This window comes from Sciurus carolinensis, chromosome 7 (genome assembly GCF_902686445.1).
Source record: "Sciurus carolinensis chromosome 7, mSciCar1.2, whole genome shotgun sequence".
NCBI lineage: Eukaryota > Metazoa > Chordata > Mammalia > Rodentia > Sciuridae > Sciurus > Sciurus carolinensis.
In genome coordinates this window covers 22,935,868-22,956,342 of record NC_062219.1, presented here as the reverse complement: position 1 = coordinate 22,956,342, position 20,475 = coordinate 22,935,868, and the positions used below count along the sequence as shown (strand labels likewise).

General features: G+C 39.7%; 1 protein-coding gene across 1 annotated transcript in view; it reads right to left on the bottom strand.

The window, feature by feature from the left end:
* The window catches only part of Hivep2 (HIVEP zinc finger 2), a 144,989-nt gene that overhangs the window by 12,742 nt on the left and 111,772 nt on the right, over positions 1 to 20,475 (bottom strand). Inside the window, 5 exon segments of the mRNA XM_047559759.1 lie at positions 1,173 to 1,348; positions 4,686 to 4,840; positions 5,996 to 8,370; positions 8,373 to 11,563; positions 12,391 to 12,435. Of these exon segments, the coding sequence (XP_047415715.1) occupies positions 1,173 to 1,348; positions 4,686 to 4,840; positions 5,996 to 8,370; positions 8,373 to 11,178 (5,512 nt within the window). The 5' untranslated portion in view covers positions 11,179 to 11,563; positions 12,391 to 12,435.

Sequence of the window (20,475 nt, the reverse complement as noted above, 5' to 3'; positions counted from 1 at the left end):
CTAGGGAATCTCTCAGTAAAGCTCTAAATAAAAGGCTTGATTGTGCAAAGGTGGATGCTATTTAAAGGACCTTATGTTTATTTCTTTTGAAGTGTAAATGAATGCTCTCCTTTTTGTCATCTTCAAATAAGGCAGAACTGGAGTGTAAATTACATTTTTAATAAAGATGAAACAAATATGTGGAGAGGCTATACATTTTTACTTCTGTCAAATCAATAATAATAATTTAGGATTGGGGATAGAAGAGGAAATGATACATTTCTATACTGAAGATTATTTTATTTGATATTTATCTTCCTATATGGAAAAGGGAGTAGATAACTTGATAGGCAAATTTGAAGAGTTAAGGAACTAGAGATGATGTGAGGTTGGTGAGGAGGTGTCTGCAGGATAAGTTAGACCAAAAGTAAAACATATTTCCATATATAAAAATCAAGCAACCTCTAATTCACTACTGTCTCTTTTGAGAACACCAGGCTTATGAATATTTTCATGATTTTATGAGATAATGAAAACTGAAGCAATCTTCCTGAGTAAAATATGTTTATATAAATTTATTTCTTAAAACAGATTTTTTAAAATTGAAATAAAAATATTATTTCAAGGTAAGTTCTCTGAGATGAAGAGTCATGGCCTTAGAGCAAGAAATTGTCTCTGTGCTGATAAATATACAGAGTGGAAGCTATCAGATTTCTATGCATAATTAATGCAACTGTGGATGGAGGGGCCCACCTGAGAGTCTGTGGATCTCTACATTATTTATAATCTTGAAACTGACCATGGGCACATGTTTTCTTTCCAGTTGCTGCTTTGCTTTTCAATTGCCTCTGCATGTATTATCTCCCTGCACAATTTCAATACTGGTGTGAGTATTATCTAGACCACATAACATTTCCAGCATGAAGTAATAGCTACCCAGGCAATTCTTAGCCACTTCCTTCAGAGACGACTGGCTTGGTCCTAAGTCTAAAGCTCTTAATTAGTCATAAAAGGAGCCTCACAGTCTCACATGCATCCTCTGATCACCAACAGGAGGGACAAAATACATTACATGTAGTCATATTTTCACAAAGCCATCTTACTGTTGATAAATGTGAGTTACAAGATAGTATTCAGAAGACTAAGTAGTCATCAGAAAAGTATTTTTTCCTCCCCCAAAATCAGATTTGTACCTTTCGTTTTGAAGGCGAAGTTACATAACTTGCATACATAAGGCCGAACATCAGTATGAGTGCGGATGTGTTTTTTGAGCATGCTTGGCTTCTTACAGCGAATCCCACATTCCTCACAGATATACTTTCCACGTCCACGTCCTCTGACATATACATAATCTTCATTTGACTTATACCTGTTTTCAAAAGGGGAATCCAGTGTATTCAAATACTCTTAGTATGTTATATATCAAACCAAAAGTTAATCACTACATGGAAAATTTTACGAGGGTATTTTACAATTATTCAATTTCACTTCTACAAAGCCTGGGAAATGTATGCAGTAAAATGCCTGGAAGAACTCGGTAACAGATTTGGCACTATAAACAAAGTATAATTCTAATGGGATTCAATGGAATTGGCTCTGCTATTATGTATTAATTTATAGACTTAGGGTACAGATGTTCCAGTGGGTTTCTAGAAGCCCCAAAGAGGTGCAGACCTGTGCCTTATTATATTTGGATTCTAGTAGAGTCCTCAGAGAAGGGACATCCAAAAAGCATATCAACATAGTAGAAATCATCATGCATCATGAGTTAACATTACATCATGTAAAATGTACATGTGCACACACTGTTTTACATTTGCCAAAAGAAGTATAACTGGTAATAGAATTCTTCATTGCAAGTTTCTACTCTATTTTTACAATTCTGGCACGAGAGTGCCTCAGAAATTTCTAGTGTACACAGGCTGAGCTCAGCTCACCAACTGTTGTCTGCAGATTTGATCTGCTCTTCCCAGGGACCATGAAACTGTACTAACGTGGAGTCTAAATTTCAACTGGCTTCTTGAAGGTACTGTTGCATAACAAAAACTAGAGATTCTATTTTTAATAAAATTTGCATTTGTTTCCAGAAGGATTTCACAGAGAGCTCTGAAGGATATCTGAGGTCATCTACTTCAACCAAATCAGATGGATGAACAAAGTCTTAGATATTTCCTTGGATAATAAAGGGAGAAAACACACCCAATGCTCTACCATCCATTTTGTTTAGAACACAATAACACATGATAGATAATAGGTGAGGTTCTACTTAATAAATCAACAAACAACATTACTTCTTAAATTGAGGTTAGGCTAGAATTATGGTTCTAATGCCATTATGGAAAGTTTTTTTTCCAGGTATTTTTTGTAATGTCTAAATGCAAAATTCTTTTTCTACTGTACATTTACTTAAAGGAACTAGATTTATGGTTTTATACATTCTCAGAGGATTGCAAATTGCCTATTGTATCCTAGCTAATCCATCAAGAGGAATAAAAGCAAGTTCAGCTTTAATTGTCCAATTCATTGAAAGACTTTTAAAGGAAAAAAATGCATTCACATCTTTAAATACCAACTTTTCTATGGATGCTATTTAATCTTAACATTATGTATATTTTGGTAAGCTCCAATTGAGGAAAGAGATAATTAGATTCAAAAGTATTAATAATCAATTTTTTATGCATTTTGCTCCTTACAAAAAATTAGATTTAAACTGGTTCTTCAAAATTGCTTAAAGTTTATCTTTTATTTCACATTATATGTTATAATAAAGTGGAACAAAACCAAAAAATGCAAAACACCCTTCATCTTGCAATTTCTCTATTCTATGCTCCTAACTAGATGACATTGCTTAATGGGTATAGAATAAAACAATTTAACAGAAAGCTAATTTTCTTCAGGAAAGGACACTTCAAGTTTACTGTAATCCATCATCATAGTTGATAAGAAATGCCCTTTATCTCCAAATAATAGAATTTATTTTCTAGATCGTAGCTGATTAAATTGCTTCCAGAATACAATAGAGTAAAATTCTGTATAACTGTATATTAGAAGAATCTATACCAATAAAATATCTACCTTAAAACATTCCTGTACACCTTTGAATCTACTTCATAGGATATCTGATGTATTTTGAAAAAAAAATTACTTAAAGATATGTTTAACTAAATCATTAAACCTACCAGTTAGGTAATATAAGAAACATACACTTAGAAAATCTGCTCAGTAATACTTTTTTTCCTTCTTAAGTTACCACTTTGGAATCAAGAAAATAAAGAGGTGATAACACACTGTTTGGGATGAATTCCTGGTTACCACCAGGTAGAAACCAGGTCACAGATGAAGAAGTGTTAGGGACCTAGCTGATAACATGGGACAAGGAAAAGAGTAGGAAATGACAGACGGGCACAATCCATTTGGATCATCGAAACGCAGCAATACAATGCTCATGTACACCCTTTCACTGTGTCCTGGGTGGTGGAGGGGGCTCCCAGTACACCCAGTAACTGCAAAGGTGACACTAATCTAGTGATCTGAGGGCAGATCCACTAATCTAGTGGAAGAGGACTGTTGCATACTAATGTCGATTGAGTCAAGGGACTTTAAAGTCTCTGAGGAAAAATAAAATCTATGTTTCTCTCATTTATGTTAAAAGATGAGGGTTCATGACTATATTCGACTATGGTTTTAGAGGTGAAAATATCCGGTATCCAAATAGGGCAAAATCTAAGGGAGAATCAACAACAGCAATCCATCTCCAACCTGTAAAAACCATGCGAGAGATTGATGTTTCATCTCACTGAACAGTCAAATGCTTTATAGCCAAACAAACAACATTATCTTGTCTTTCAAATATAATTGGAATGAACTCATGCTCGCAAAAATATGTAAATTATAGATCTGTTGGAGAGATAAGGCTAATTACATCATAATCTCCCAAATGTGGTTAAAGTATTTCAAAATTTTTGAAAGGTGAAAGCGTAAGTCTGAGTTTTCCTTTCATGGAACTGGGCTGAAGATATATTTCTATTGGTATCTAAAACTACACATTTCATCTATGTGTACTTTTTCATAATTACACAATAAAAAAAAATCCTTGAACTTTATTATTTGAGTTCAGTTGGCTTAGAACTCAACATTCAAAAAGAAATTCCTCAATACAGAGAAAGTGTCACCAACCAGAGAAGACAGGAGACAACTAAATGCAGTGGCACCCTCACTTGGATCCTGGAACAGAAAAAAGATCCCGAGAGGACTAGTGAAATCCCATGAAAGTCTGGAGCTTAGATAATAATAAAAGAAAACAAGTGAACTAGTTTCTAGGAGTCTATATGAGTGTGCACAGTTTCATTTTTGTAAGAACAGAATAAAAATGTCCATTAATAACACAAATGCCCATAAAGCTATCAAAGAATGAATAAACTTAAATGACATCAAGGGTCTACCAATTTAGTAGATTTCATATTAAATTAGGATGTGAAAATTGAAGACAGAGGCTCAAACCATACACAGCAGGGGTATGTCCATTAAAAGCAAGTCCTGAAAGTACTCATTGCCTGTTTTCAGCCAGATTTCAGAACCACGACTGGAAATGGGATTGGCTTTGAGCTTCCACTCGGAAGAGAGGCTATTTTTTCCAGACAGACATACAGGGCCCTTTGCTTCAACTTATGGCTGAACATTTTGCATTTGCACTTAAATTTCCTTACCCTCCTTCAAAGATTTTAATTCGGATTGGCTCAGTTTGCTTGGATCCAACATCTTTATCTCCATGAAGCTCTCCTTTCCCTCTTTCTTTTAATATATTTCCCACGAGTTTCCTTTCTAGTTTGCTACCAAATAAAAAGGTTGCATCAGGTTTCATCTGTAGGACAGAAAGAGAAAATCATTTTGCTGGCTTTCTCTCAGGCACAATCGCCCCTACATCCCACACTCCATCATCTCTGAAAATAAGCTAAATGCCAAACTAAAAGGACAGGACTGGATACAAAAAACAAGGGACACTTGGGATAAAATAAAGAGCGACAGTTTGCACAGAATAAACCCAACATTGTGAAAGCACACATACACGGCTAGTACTTATTCTGTGCAACACTAATTAAGACTTAGAAGACACTTGTTTTGAAGTAGCAATTAGAAAAACCTATATTAAGGAAGTCATCTCCAAAGTCATTGAAGGGAAGCTAGTAACTGACAGAGTGAAAATATATCCTTAAATCCTCTATTTGCTTCATTATTAATTTAGCCTAAATTTAAAAATGCCTGTTTTTATTACTTTTTACATGTAAGGCAGTCAAGTGTTCCTATAGGAACAAACCAGCCAATAATTTGGGAAAGTAAATTTTGAAAGAGAGACAGAAATTTCAGTGGCTTGGGAGGCTAAAGCAGGAGGATCACGAGTTCAAAGCCAGCCTCAACAACTTAGCAAGGTGCTAATAAGCCACTCATTGAGACCCTGCCTCTAAATAAAATACAAAAAAGGACTGGGGCTGTGGCTCAGGGGTTAAGTGCCCCTGGGTTCAATCCCTGGTTCAAAAAAAATAAAAAATAAATTTTAGTGACAAGTATTGCCAGTGAGAACAAGTCCTCTGACATCTTCCACCTTCAGCTCTGACCCCCTTCATGACTCCTTCCCAATCTCTTTTCAGCATCCACTCCCCATTCTACACTCCCAAATCACAACTCCCAGAATTCCTCACATCTAAAACAAAACAGATCTGCAAGGTCACTAACACAGGTCTGAAAGGAGAAGGACCCACAGGAATTAGTCCTGGTGGGAGAAGTAAATGGCATCTGGATGAAGTAGATACTTTCCTTCTTTGGAACTTTCCCAGGGACCCTGAGGTCCAAGTGCACTCAGTGGCTTCTTGACCTCTGGATAAGGCCAGTGTTGCTGAGGACTGCCTCAAATCTGATCTTAATGTCACTAGCAGTTTTTTAGGCTTTCCATCCTTCACTGTGCAGTTCGCTCAGCAATCAGATCCACAACACAAGTGCTCTCTAAAACAGTATCCATTACCTGTGCAAACTGTTTCCAAGCACTGGATGATGTCAGCTTGCCGGTTCCAGGCCTGTGCATAGCAGCCAGAGTATAAATTTCTGCGGTGATTTTTTGCTTGGACCTCAGAAGAGCCAGCGTGGTCTTGGTGTTCAAACCTGATGGATTTGGGTTGCAGGAACTAATGCACCATGAAGCATAAACCGAGGATTTGAAGGTGGCCTGTTGCACAAAATTGGGTTTTGTATAATTCAAGAAGCACCAACTCACGGTAGTAGTTGTCCGCAGACTGGGGAACTGAAGAATCTGCTGGAAATCTGCCACATCAGTGAAAAGAAGAGTCGAGTTTGCCACATTCCCACTGGGGCCAGAGCCCATGTGGACCAGCATGCCAACAGGCAGCTTCTGGCCTTTCCCTTCCTCTTCCTGCTGACTGTCTCCGGTTGGCAGTGAAGAACTCTGAGGACTCATGCTCATGTCCGATGCTGTCTCATCAATGTCCAACTCATCTGAAGACTCTCTGCTTTCTGAAGGCCCACTGGACTTCTGCCTGGGAGCGGGGACCCTGGAACCAGAGAGCATCTCCCTGCTGGGCGGGAATGGCTCCCTTGAGGGCCCGCCAGCAGCTGGATGGTCTTGAGATGAGGAGGGCGACAGAGAGGAGAAGGACGATGACCTCGACTGGGAGCCGTCCTTTGGCTCAGAAGCACACCCTTGCCGAACCAGCTGGGGTTTCTGGGGGCGGGAGAGGTCCTTCTTGATATCTGAGTTGGTCAGCTCCACAGCACTGAGCTCCTCCACAATCTGCCCATACATCTTTTCTTCTTTGACCCGTTTCTGCTGCTTTGTTTCCATGAAGAGCTCCAAGCTGCTGGCAGGAGAGAGCATCCGCTTGCTGCCTCCAAGAGAGGAGGCACTGTCTGAGGTGGAAGGTAAACATAAGGGGATAGAAGATTCTAAGCCAAGGGGTAAGGTCTGAGGTACTTTCCAAAGTGGGTATTTTTCCAAGTCCACATGCTGCCCGAGCACCTGGGCGATATTGAACCCTATCCCTTGCATGGCTGCGTTGGTTACCAGTGTCCTTTGGGTCATATTCTCGTCAACTTTGCATATGACAATCGCAGGGCTGTTCTGCCCAAGGATCTGAGAAATGCTTGTGTACATGACACTTCCATAGGATGGAACATGTGTCTGGATCCGAACAGGAACCACTGTGCCCGGTAGGGATTGCAAAGGACCAGAATTAGCTGAGACGAAATCTTCTTGAAGAACCTGCTCGGAGGGAGTTTCGGTTGACTTACTGCTTGGGTCCAAAGGAAACTTTGGAGGCAGGTTCTTTGAGTGTAGCCCTGATGTTCCTGAATAACACGGGTGAGTTTGCTCTCTTGTGTGTGCATAATCAGTAGACTTCTTCCCAGTGTGTTCTGCAACGTGCTCTACGGGATAGTTAGAATGAATTTCTGCCTGGAAAGAAGGTTTGCCGTAGCTCTTCTGAGGATGGGGAGCAAAGGGATGGGGGAAATGTGCCTGCCACCAGGGAGGTTGCTGAGCTGGTAAATGAACCATACAGACAGTGGGGTACTGAAACTGAAACAAGGCATTCTGGATCGGAGAAAATGGAATCGTCTCTTGGTGTGGAAATAAGTGTGGCTGTTCAGGTAAGTGCTTGCTTGTCATGTAGGATGTGGGTTGAATCAAGGGGTTTCTCAAAGATTCCTGACTGTCCATGTGCATGATCTGTGGTTGGGCCAGGTGGAGCGGTCCTGAGCTCAGCTGGGCACAAGGACCCACCAGCTGCTTTCCTGGGTCATCTGGCGGAAGAGGCGGAAGCACAGAGGACGGCACGTGATGCCATGCGGCCCTGAGGCCAGCGTGCAGCTGCTCCATCTGCTCCTGTTTGACGCCTGGGTCCACACCGGCTTCTCCCTGGGCGATTTCTGGGGAGCCACTGAAGGAAGCCTGCCGCACCAAAAAGCATTTCTTTCTCTCCCGGGAGGGTGATAACGTTGAGGCTGATGTTCCCACCACAGGGGCATGGGACAGATTCCCATAATCAAATGATTTACTCCGAACCTCTGGGACTTCCGCTGGGTGAGGACAGGGCATCTGTTCTGAGGAGCAGCGTCGCATCTCTTTTTGGTGGTGATGGCCCGGAACAGACAATGAGTAAGAACCAGCAGGGACGGTCAAAAACTCGGAATGCTTCCCAAACTCATCCTGCTTAGGAGGGGCAGTAAACTTAACGCTTTCCTCTCTTTCGAAGGACATGGAGAAACTGGAGCTGTGGGACAGGTTGCTCTCTTGACTGGGGCTGCGAGAGAGGCCGGTGCCCGTGGACTCAAAGCTGGACTCCCCTGAGGAGTGCTCCATGTCTGCGAGTCGCAAGCGCTTCTTTTGGGTGGCAACTTCTCTGCAGGGAGCTGGGAAAGGGTCTCACTCCTCTGGGGCCACTGGAATTCCTCTACTGGCTTTTCAGGCTCTTTACTCTGGGCTTCTTTCTCCTTCTCTGGCTTATCAGGCTCCTCGGTGACTCGAATCTCAGGGACCTGGATGTTGTGCTGGCGAACCAACCTGGGCTGCGCGTGATAGGACGGCTGCTGGGCCTGCGGGGCCGGGGCCGGCTTCCCCCCACTTTCTACACTGTACCCTGAGGGAGCCCACTCCGGGCTCACAGGGGCTTCTGGAACCTCACTGTCACACGTCTCGGATGGGGACGGGGCTTTATCCTGGGTACAAGTCCCAAGTTCAGCTGACTCGGACCTTTCAAAGGAGCTGGGCCGGCTCAGTGAGTTGGTGTGCTGAATCACGGAAATCACATTTCCAGGCGGTTTCCTGCCCCCTGGGTCTGACATCTTGTCAGGATCAGTGGCTGAAAGTGACTCCTCGGATCCCAGGGATGGACTTCCAGAGTGCAGTTGGGGTCGACCGGGGTCAAAACGCTCAGGGTGACCGTGTGAAGGATTCTCGAGTCCAGCCACGGGAAATCCACTCCTTACTCCTTCCAGCATCTGCAGTTTGGGGTCATAATCTGAAGCCATGATGTTCATGGGAGTACTTACGACGCTGCTGCAAATCATGGGGGTGTCCTCCTCGTCCCCCACACTCTTCTCTTTCCTGCGTTTTCTGTTTTCACATGTGGTTCCAAACATGGTTGGCACTCCCTGCACTGGCACCGAGGGATCCATAAAATATTCTCCATGTTTTAAAGAACTGAAGCAGGAAATGTCCCTGTAGCTTTGCTTTGGTGTTTCCGAGTCTTCCCACTTCTTATAGGGTTTCCGGCAGACATCATAGTCATACCCAACCCTGTCCCCAGGAACCAGTTTCTTTTCCTTGAGGGATGAGCTGGTGAGACTCTTGGACATCCTGCCAGGGTGCTCGGCCTCCATGTGCCCTTCCTGGACAGATGGCAGCTCGAATGCCGCTTGTCTTCTTAGCATGCGCTGAGGGGGTATCCCGACAGTGCCCGGGTAGAACACGTCATCGGACCCTGTCATCCTTTCATCAAATGAATGGCTTCCTCTCAAAGAAGGAGGAATACTTAAATTAGTTGCTGAAGAAGTTGGCATCGAGTTGCTTCTAATAAGCGGGGAAGAGTCTACAGGAGCTTCTAAGAGAACTGGGTTGCTGACTGGGAAACTAGCAGGATAAAGTTTTCCTTCGTTCCTGACTGACGACGGAATCGTGTGGGGTAGCCTGGACTCGCTGTTGAATTTAGTGGACTTCAGCAGGCTTGTTTGACCCGGTTCCACTTCCCCCTTGCTGGGGATCAGCTGCGAGACTGGGTCTTCAAACATCTTGACTTCCAACCTGGTGTTTACATGAGGTAATGGTTCCATGATGCCCTTCCGTCCCATGGTGGCCCGCTCCTGACCTGTGGGTGTAACACTGAGTGCATTTCTCGGACTAAGCCGACAGTATTTTCCAAAGATGATTTCTTCATAAGATTTTGCATTGGTATTGGGAGGGCTTATTTGCTGCTCTGCACTTTCTGAGCGAGAAAAGTAACCTGAATCAGTGCTTCCTTTACTGTGCGGGCTCAGAAGGTTGAGAGATGGCTCAGAATCTTGTCCTTTTTTCTCTGACAGTCTTAGTGCAAGTTTCTGTTTAACTGTGTGAGAGTCATCAGCCTTAGTATTTAAAGATGGGTTTGGTAGCATATCAGAGCCAATATACTGAGAGCTTTCGTTAGGTAGTGGAATTCCACTTTTGGGGATAATCAAAATCGGCACCTTCATTGGACCTCCCAGTGATTCTTCTAGGGACCCGTGGTAGCTACCTCTGCTAGCAATATCCAATGGGATGGGTGGGCCGGGGCTCATTTTGTCAGAAGTCTCAGCAAACAAAGAGCTCTCCTCATCCGTGTCTGTACTCTGTTCACCATCCGAATGTATTTCTGCTTCTACATCAATAAAACCAGCTTCCAAGTCCAATTTAGATACAGCCGACTCTGTGAAAGGTACTAATCCTGCCTTAATTGCATGGGCATGTGACTTCCTGTGCTTGTACAAATTGCTCTTTGTCTTGAAAGAGAAACCACAAGGTATACATGGATATGGCCGCTCACCAGTGTGGGACCTGATGTGTTTTTTCAGAACACTTGGTTTGGCACATGCTCTGCTGCAGTAAGGGCAAATGTACTTGCCGGGCTTTTTGGGTTTGTGCTCTTTCTTGTGAGCATCTTCTGCCTGTTCGAGACTTTTCTGGGAGTATTGGCTATAAGCAGGGTTCAGACTTGAAATCTTTTTTCTAGGAAAACCACCACTGTGGCCATGTATAGGAAAAGGAAATAAGTCCTCGGAGGCGACCGATGGCAAAGGGCCAGGGAAAAGCCAAGGAGGGCCTTCTAGGCTCTGGTGTGGCTTGTTGCTGTGCATGACCCCCTGTGGCAATGAGTGCTGAGGGAAAGAGAGTGAATGTTGGCATGAATATGGACTCGGACGGTGCGGTGGGTATTGCTTCTCTGTGACTTGCTGCACTGCTTCGCTGGGTGAGGCCAGCTTCCCAGAACCAAACAGCTGTGCTGATGCCGTGTTTCCAATCTGCTCAGAATCAATTTGTGGTTGCCGCTGTCCTTCTTGACTGCCAAAAGTGCTCATCTTAATAATAGCCGATTGTTCCTGTCTCCATCTACCTGATGCTTTATCAGTTTCTCCAGACCTTGAGGTAGCTTTTTGTCCTAGAGCTGTGTCCCCAGTGTCCATTTTGTTGCGCAAGGTCTTAAGTGCTACTTCGCCTGAAAGCCGTGCAGACTCATGGAGTGTCTCAATGCTGTGCTTTTTAAAGCTTGGGCGCTCCCATGTTCCAGAGTGTCTGCAAGCTGGCTGACTGCCCCTTCTCTTTGGAACCTCCCACACCCACACCGTAGTCAATAGGCATTAGATTGGTATGTCCTTTTACCAGGCTATAACACAGTTCTCTCCATCATAGAAACGTCCATCCAAAACCTAAGTGCAAATCTACAAAGATTTCTTATGGCATCTGAATGTTTTCAACTAGGATGAAATTAGGATGATGAATAGTCTGGAAGAAATTTTGCCCATCAACTACAGCAAAGTTCAGTTGCCAGTTTCTCTAAGATAAAATGGCCTGAAGGAAAAGAAAACACAGAGATTGTTATAACAGCCATCAAATAAGAAACCAAAACCAAACCTAAATGGTCATCCTGAAATTAGACAAATTAAAAATGTTCATTCCAAGGAATTCTTTTATAGCTGATAAAATTAATTTCACAATTAAAGAGTGTTAATTTCAAACAGCATTATGTCATGAGCATTCATCTCTTCCATGTTTGAACTTTGGTCATCCCTTTATAAATACTCCTTAAATTTACTTAGAAAGATATTTGGGGACTGCCAGTGTACTCAGTGGTAGAATGTGTGCTTAGCATGCAAGAAGCCTGGGTTCTATCAACAGAAGAGGAAAGAAAGAGAGAGAGAGAGAGAGAAAGAAAGGAAGGAAGGAAGAAAATAGCATTTGAAGGAAAACTCTTTATAGATATTATTTATAAAATCATAAGATTTTTAAAAAATTTTCATTTAAAAAACTTACACTAATCCTAACCAAGTTTTAAGACTTGCATGAGAAAGTGTATTACCTATGTCTAAAAAGATATATATTTTATAGCTTATAAAATACATACTTCAATATATTACATAATTAATATAAAACATAAATATAAAATATAATCATAAATATATAAACCTGTTTTATAAAATATATTAGTATAAAATATCCTATGTACTATATCACTATAACATATATAATGTAAAAAAAGTAATTAGTAGAGTTAGATCAAGGATGGAAGAATCAAAGATTTCTGCAAAACTTTGGAAAAGATTGAGGAATGCATCTAAACAAAATAATATGGAAAGAAAAGCCTATTTTAGGGAAAGTTTAAAAAATGCAATGATTACCTGAATGGTTTAGAGTTTTCATGGGCATGATTGTCTTGACGCTTCCTGGGAACAAAATAAATGCAGTAAGGAAAAATTGTTACATTACACCATGGCATTGCCATACAAATTCCAATTTCCAGTTCATTATATAAAAGACTGATAATGTTATGTGCCCTAAAACAACAACTAGGAATTGCTTTAGAATGCACCCCACTGGAACATAAAGTCTCATATTCAACAGGAAAAGTAACCACAATCAGTGCTTCCTCCACTGTGTGGGCTCAGAATCTTATTCAAGGAGAAAACATTATAAAGAAAGTCATAGTAGCTCTAAACTAATGGTGAATTATGTGAAACTGAAATTAAGAAAATAATTCCATTTACAATAGCTACTAAAAAAGTTAGGAATATATTTAACCAAAGAGGTGAAAGCTCTCTTCAATAAAAATTATAAAATGTAAACTGCAGATGAAAGAAATTGAAGAGGACACACAAACTTGGAGAGATAGTCCATGTTCATAGACTGGAAGAATGAATAGTATTAAACTGTTCATACTACCCAAAGCAGTCTGCAGATGCAATGAAATCCCTATCAAAATACCAATGATATTCTTCCCAGAAATAGAAAAAGCAAACCTAAAGTGTATATGGAAACACAGAAAAACAGAATAGCTAAAGCCATTTCAAGCAAAAGGAACAAAGCAGGAGTAAAATACTACCTGACTTCAAAACATATGACAAAGCTGTAGGAGTCAAAGCAGCATAGTATTAACATGTATGCAGCGCAGAGACCAACGGACAGAATGGGGAGCCTAGAAGTGAACCCACATATCAATAGCATATAGAGTTTTGACAAAGATCTTAATAATACACAATGGAAAAAGAATGGTCTTTTTAATACACGGTGCTGGATAAACTTGGAATCTACATGTAGAAGAATGGATCTAGACTACTACCTCTCACCAATTGTAAAACTCAATTCAAAATGACTTAAATGTAGGACTTGAAACTATGAAAATACTAGAGGGAAACATCAGGGAAATACTTCAGGACACCGGAATGGACAAGGACTGTTTTGGAGAAGGATGCCAAAGCACAGAAAACAAAGGTAAAAATGGACAAATGGAATTATAGCAAATTAAAAAACTTCTGCAAAATGAAGGAAACAATCAACAGGGTGAAGACACAGTTACAGAGTGGGAGAATGTATTTTCAAACAATACACCCAACAAAGGATGGTTTCCAATCTATATAAGGCACTCTGAAATATCCATAGTAGAAAAACAAGCCAACTAAAGAGTGGAAAAGCAATACTAATAGCCAACAGGTAAACAAAAAATGCTAGACATGACTAACCATCAGGGAAATTAAATACAAAACACAGTGAAAACTCACTTCAACTCTACTATAAAAGACTAAAGATAAGAAGTGCTGATGAAGATGTAGAAAAAAAAAGGAAGCCCTTGCACACTATTGGCAGGATGTTAATTAGTATAACCATACAGAAAAGAGTATGGAGTTCCTCAAAAAATTAAAGTAGAACTACATGTGATCCAACAATACCAATATATGCTGGGTATATATCCAAAGGAAATGAAGTCAGTATGTCAAAGAGACGTCTTCACTACCAAGTTCACTGCTGCACTATTAAAACAGTCAAGAAATAGAAACAGAGTGTTCACCAGTGGTGAATGAATAAAGAAATTGTGGTACACAACAGACTACTATATAGCCATAAAAAGGAATGAAATTTTGTTACTTCAACATCATGAATGGAACTGGAGATTATTATAGTAAATGAAATAAGTCAAGCACAGAAAGAAAAGTACTCCATGATCTCACTCATATGTAGAAGGTAAAAAAGTTTATCTCATACAAGTCAAGAGTAGAATGGCGGTTACCAGGAGCTGGAGGAGGAAAGGGGGAGGTGATCAATGACTATTAACACTGAATAGGAGGAAGAAATTTTGTATGCTTTTGTATCATAGGGTGACTACAGATAACAATAAAGTACTACAAATTTCAAAAAGTTAGAAGAGAGGATTTTGAAAGTTTTCATCATAAAGAAACAGTAAATGTCTAACCTGATTTCAGTGTTACGCAATGTACACACACGTTGAAACACCACATACTAGTCCATTAGTATGTAGAATTCTTGTTGTGTTTCGATTAAAAAGAAATTTAACTGAAACATTTAAAAAGTCACAGAAATTGCTTCTAAGATATAAGACTATCAAAAGATCCTGTTTGTTTTGATGTGATTAGCCTAGTTCTAATTCTCCCGATATTAAAAAGTTGACTGTAAATACTGGTTAATTAAAAGATGCCACCATATAGAGTCACCACTGATCCCCAGACTAGAGTCAGCACTGCTTGTTCCCATGGCCAGTTTGCTCCCTAACACAGAACTCTACTGCGATGAGAGTGAGGTAGGAGGAGAGCACATGGGCATACCCACAGGAACACTGAGACTTCTGGGTGAGAAATCAGGAGCTCCCAGATATTTGTGGCATGTCATATGAAAGCAAAAGTTCCCTCTGCTAGTAGCTATGAGGCAACATAGATTTGTAGAGCAGTTGTTGAAAAAATGAAATCACAAACATTAACTTCAGTTTGCTAAAGTCTCTCTATTGGATTTTAAGTTTTTCCCCACAGAGATTTTTCCCAGCATGCCTCTGGATGAAAAATCATGGTCTCATAATATTCCAATGCAAATTTACTTCTGTCAATTCCAGAAATGAGGTAGTAAGGGAACAAAAAAAAATGACAATATTGAACCTAACGTGGTGGAATCTGGGTTTAACTAACTAAATATTTGAAGTTCATAGGGAGATGATTTCTGCTGGACTTTTTGGAGGTGAAAAACATCCTTTAAAGTGGAAGTATAGTATATTACTGATTCAAAAACAGAAACACGGCTGAGTTCTCAAGTAGGACTCAGATCTTGAACTAAATAATTTCTAATTTACTTTTCACATTTACTATTTTATCCTGATATTGATCTGGGTACATAGTTTAATTACTAATGTAAGCTAAGCATCACTCATTGGAAAATCCAAAATTTGAAATGCTCTGAAATGTGAACTCTTTAAGCATTAATGTGATGCTACATCAACATGATTTCCCACGGGTGGGAAATTCCACACCCGACCTCATGGGACAGGTTGTAGTCAAAACACAGAAACAATAAAAATATTATATAAAATTACCCCCAAGGGGGCGGGCACAGTGGTGCATGCCACAATCCCAGTTTCTCGTGAGGCTGAGGCAGGAAGATTACAATCTCAAAGCCAGCCTCAGCAATTTAGTGAGGCTCTGAACAACTTAGAGACTGTCTCAAATATATAATAATAATTTTTTAAAAAGGACTGGGTACATGGATCAATGGTTAAATGCCCCTGGGTTTAATCCACGGTACCAAAATGAAAAAAAAAATCACACCAAGGTATGTGTATAAGCTGTATATGAAACATAAATGAATTTCATGTTTAAAATTTAGTCCCTTTCCTTAGATATCTCATAACATATATACGAATATTCCAGAATCTGAAAAAAATCAAAATTCAAAACACTTCCGGTTCCAAGAATGTCTGGTGAGGGGTACTCAATCCATGATCACAATGCACATGTACCTGTCATGTGCTATGCATTTGCTCTGGGTCAACACTCGGTCCTCACGACAGCCCTAGGCTAGAGGTATCATTGCATCCATGTGACACTTGAGGATGATGCTTAGGGAGGCTGTGTCAGAACCAGAATTCAACCCAAGTGGGGCTGATCTCTGAGCCTAGGAAGTCTCATCTCCATCCTCCATTAGGTCAAATTACAACTTAAAATAATGCATCTTCAATAATATTATCCTGTAGTAATTTCATTTCATGTCAACATTTGAAAAGCCTCAACTTTTAAGGTGCTGGGAGATTACATAAGAATTTTGGATATTTGAAAATGGCCTCAAAAGGTCACTTCCTAGAAATCCAAAAAGTTCATAATTTAAATAAAGTTCAAAGTATACATGTGTAAGTATCAATTGGATAACTCTTTGTGAGCATATGATAAATTCTCACAAGAAATTATTTTCCTTTGGTTAAAATTCATCACTTGGAAGCAAACTAAGAACCTCAGAAGTAGCCAGGTGTGGTGGTAGACATCTGTAATCCCAGCTATTAGGGAAGCTGAAATAGGAGTATTACAGGTTCAAGGCCAGCCTGGGCAACTTAGCAAGACCCTGTCTCACAATTTTAAAAAATTAAAAATAAGGGCTGGAGATGTATCTCAGTGTTAGAATAATCCTGGGTTCAATCCCCAGTCCTGAAAAAAAAATACATACATATCCCACTTCCTATCTTTTGGTTGATCCTATGTATAATTTTGCTTATGAAAACAAGTTAAATAAGGGCATAGAATTTTATTTAAAAACAAGACTAGAATAATATATCCAACAAATGGTTAAACAGAATATAATGTTTTCATGTATCAATGAGGTAACACTTTTATAAATCAGATTTTACTTATTGTGTTACATTAATAAATTAAATCCATTACACCGCAAACTGAACACACATACTCACTAAGTAACAAAGATGCACCAAATAAAATTCAAAACCAACAATATCTTCCTGTCAGAGAATGAACCAGTAGATGAAGAAACCTGATTGACATGAAATTCAAAAGCAGATATCTACTTGTCAGAACAAAATTTACCTAGAACATCAAGCTAACTGTTGTTGGCTTTAAGTTTTAGAAGGAGGCTAATCAGAAAAAGTCCTGTGTACTATTTTCTTAAAAAAAAATAAAAACAAAAACCAGTTTTAAGATTAACATAAGATCATCCTATACCACAATAGCCTTTATTATCCAGAAAACCTGTAAGATTCAAAATTGGATCTCTGTAAAAAATAAATAAATAAATGAATAACTCAATTATGCAAATAGCTTTTGTCAGGAAACCCTCTTCCTTTGCAACTGAAGTCGGGTAGAATTTCTAAGAAAAGTCTACCTGCGATGTCCCACTACTGACTCCAGAAACTAGATGACACTGCAGACTGTGATTCCTCCTCCTGAGTCTTTCAGGAAGAGGTCCCACCTGGAGGTCCCAGCAGTACAGGGACCCCTGTGATACACATTCCTCTGAAAGCAGCCTCTAAACTTTCACTTGAGTGAAAGGCTTAAGAATCATGCTAGGGAGCAGGATACCATTCCCACGTCACATGAACCGTTTACATTAGACTTTAAACATATTCAAGTTCACATTATTCTCACTTCCACTACCTTTGGGGAGCCTTTACCTAACTGCTACCCACAAAAACCACTTCCTTGGAGTTTCAGAGACATACAGAGAAAGGCATGTGGGAGAGAAATGAGTTGATGGGTCCTTTTGGGAATTTACTCATCCTATTCATGAACCAATATAAATGTGGACTCTTCTATTAATTGCTTATCTACAGTTGCTTTATCTTAGAAACTGAAAAAAAATCTGCAATGGAAATCATGTGCGTCATAGATTATTACTGCGTGTGACGTGTCTTTTTCTTTAAACTCAGGCAGGATTTGGGCATGTTCAAGTGTGTTTGCTGCTCTCCTCAATTTAAAGGAAAAGAAATTCATTGTAAAAACATGAGACTTTCAAAAGTTTAATAGAAGGTTTGACAATGATGTCTTTTTGCTAAGTGACACTTTTACTAAGTGACCTAATTCTTCTAAAAATGACATAAATTCTTGAGTTTGCACTTTATTATTAAAATGTATGAAAATGCTTATACATGGGAAAACATTTTTGTAAGTGGATTAAAGAAGAAATTCTACATTAAATGGATCACTGAGGAAATATTTTCATTGGTCCCCAGGGTATTATTACAAATCACCAAATAAACCACTGTATATACCACAATTTTAGTTTAATTTTCTCGATACAGACCTACTTTCTATAATAATGTGGTTAATTGCTCCTACATTATTTCTCTTATGATCATATAAACTCAATTCAGTTTTCACATTCTCTAACAGCATGTTAAAAGCAAATTCCAGTTGTGTCCAACTGACTGATATGTTTGAAAAATGCAATATGAGAGTAATTCTCATGTGAAAAGAAAGGAGTTAGTTATCATTTTATTCACTGGGATTTCTTTTTATAGTAATCAAACCCACGCAAAGTCATTTTTGGCACCCATCGCCAACAAAGGAACAGTATTCCAAACACAGTTGCACATGCACATTAAAATTTTTCCCTAATATTTTTCAGTGCTGTGAGGATGAATCTCAGTGGTCTGACTTTGGGGTTTCCTGTGGATGGTGCTACAGCCCACAGGTGTCTTGCAGGGTGAAGACAGGCACTATCTAGTGGTCTCACCTCACTTCTCAGAGGTGGGTAGTGTTGAAAAAGATCTAGTTTAGTGGACTGGAACAGAAGAAATGGAAACGGTTCTGCATGGAAGAGCTGCCTGTTTCTAAAAGGGCACCCTCTCCTTTGGCCACTCTTGATAGTCCCACTCAAATAAATATGGTATCCAGCTAAATCATTTCCTCAGATAGGTTCCAGGAGGGAAGGCCCAGCAGCAGGGATCTCCCCTAAGGTCTCTTCAGGATAGCAGCTGGGTGGGGCTGGCAGCGTGGAAGGTTTGCTCTGCAGGCAAATAAAGACCCACAGTACCCAGGGTTGTCAATCTGGGACCTTTTGCTTAGAAAAACAGTATCTCAGAAAAAAATTTTTTTTTACCGCAGGAAATTAATCATTACTTGACTGGTGGCAAAAATCAAGTGAGCATCAAATAATAACATCCTAAATAATAATGGAATAAAATGACTGGTAAACCTGCCTTCCCTGCTTACAATATTTTAATAATAAGGCATTTCTTGAAATTAAAATCATTATTTGGCAATTTTTAAAAGAATTTGGTGGTATTATAAACAAAATGTGTCTTATGATAGTATGTATCAGATGACATTTTAGAAGAAACTTCTATATATTTGTTTAAAAGCCATGGGTCAGTTGTTAAATATTTTAAGAAGGACAGGAGTGTGTCAGGACACCCCTGGCTCAACACTAAGGGTCCCTCCACTCACTGGGACACACAGCCCAGCACTGCCCAGAACACACGGGCTCAGAGGGCACCGGAAAGCAGAAAACAGACCTTACCAAAAAAGTCTGCCCAGTGCCAGAGTCCAGCTGAAAACGGACTTATTTCCACAGGATGATTCTTAAAAGGCACCTTCCTGAGAGCCAAGTTCATTATAAATGCTTCTTTTAATAACCCCTCCCCTTAACAACCTCAGTTCTTCCTAAAATGAGCAAGTTGCCAATATGAGCATAAATACTGTCTATTATATGAAACTCTGCCAAACAGTTCTGAGAACTTTTAGAGAAAAGCACAAACCCTGTGATGATCACCCTCTAATGTGACACACTCAAAATCTAATTTGATATTTAAAGCCTAATGGAACACTGAAATGTATTTTTCCACGTGGGCTGCAACTCGGACATCGTTGCCGAGCTGTGTAGAGTTTGCAAATTTAATCAAGATATTTATGACATTTTGATGATAACATGCTGCTTTTAGTATTTTGTCATGAATTTTTTGTGTAACTTTTTACAACTGATGGCACTTTTCTCGGGGTCTGCTTTCCCATCATATCCGAAGTTCTTACTATAAGGATTACTTAGGATTTACTAAGTAGGATTTCACATGGAAATAAACTCTGCCAGAAACAAATTTTCTCCAAGGAGAGAAGGTTAAGAAGGTTCTGATTAAAACTGTTCTATGGTGAAAAACAAACTAAAACCCAACTTTCACATTTTCCTCTCTGAGTGGAATATACACTGTTTCCTCCCTGATCTGACGACAAAGTCAGTTTATATGAGTTCATGGTAGACAAAACTGCTTTTCAAGATAAATATAAAAAAAAAAAACAGAAAAAACAATGAATTTTAGTTATTAACCTGTTATCCTCATATCAATAAACTGCATGACAACCGTCTTTGATTTCCAAGATGCCAACTCTCTCCACAGGAACAAATGCACAACTTCTGGGGATCTGAAGAGTGAATAAAAAGATTTAAATGACGATGAATTTATCAGGCATGCTTACTCTTCACCCCAAAAACCA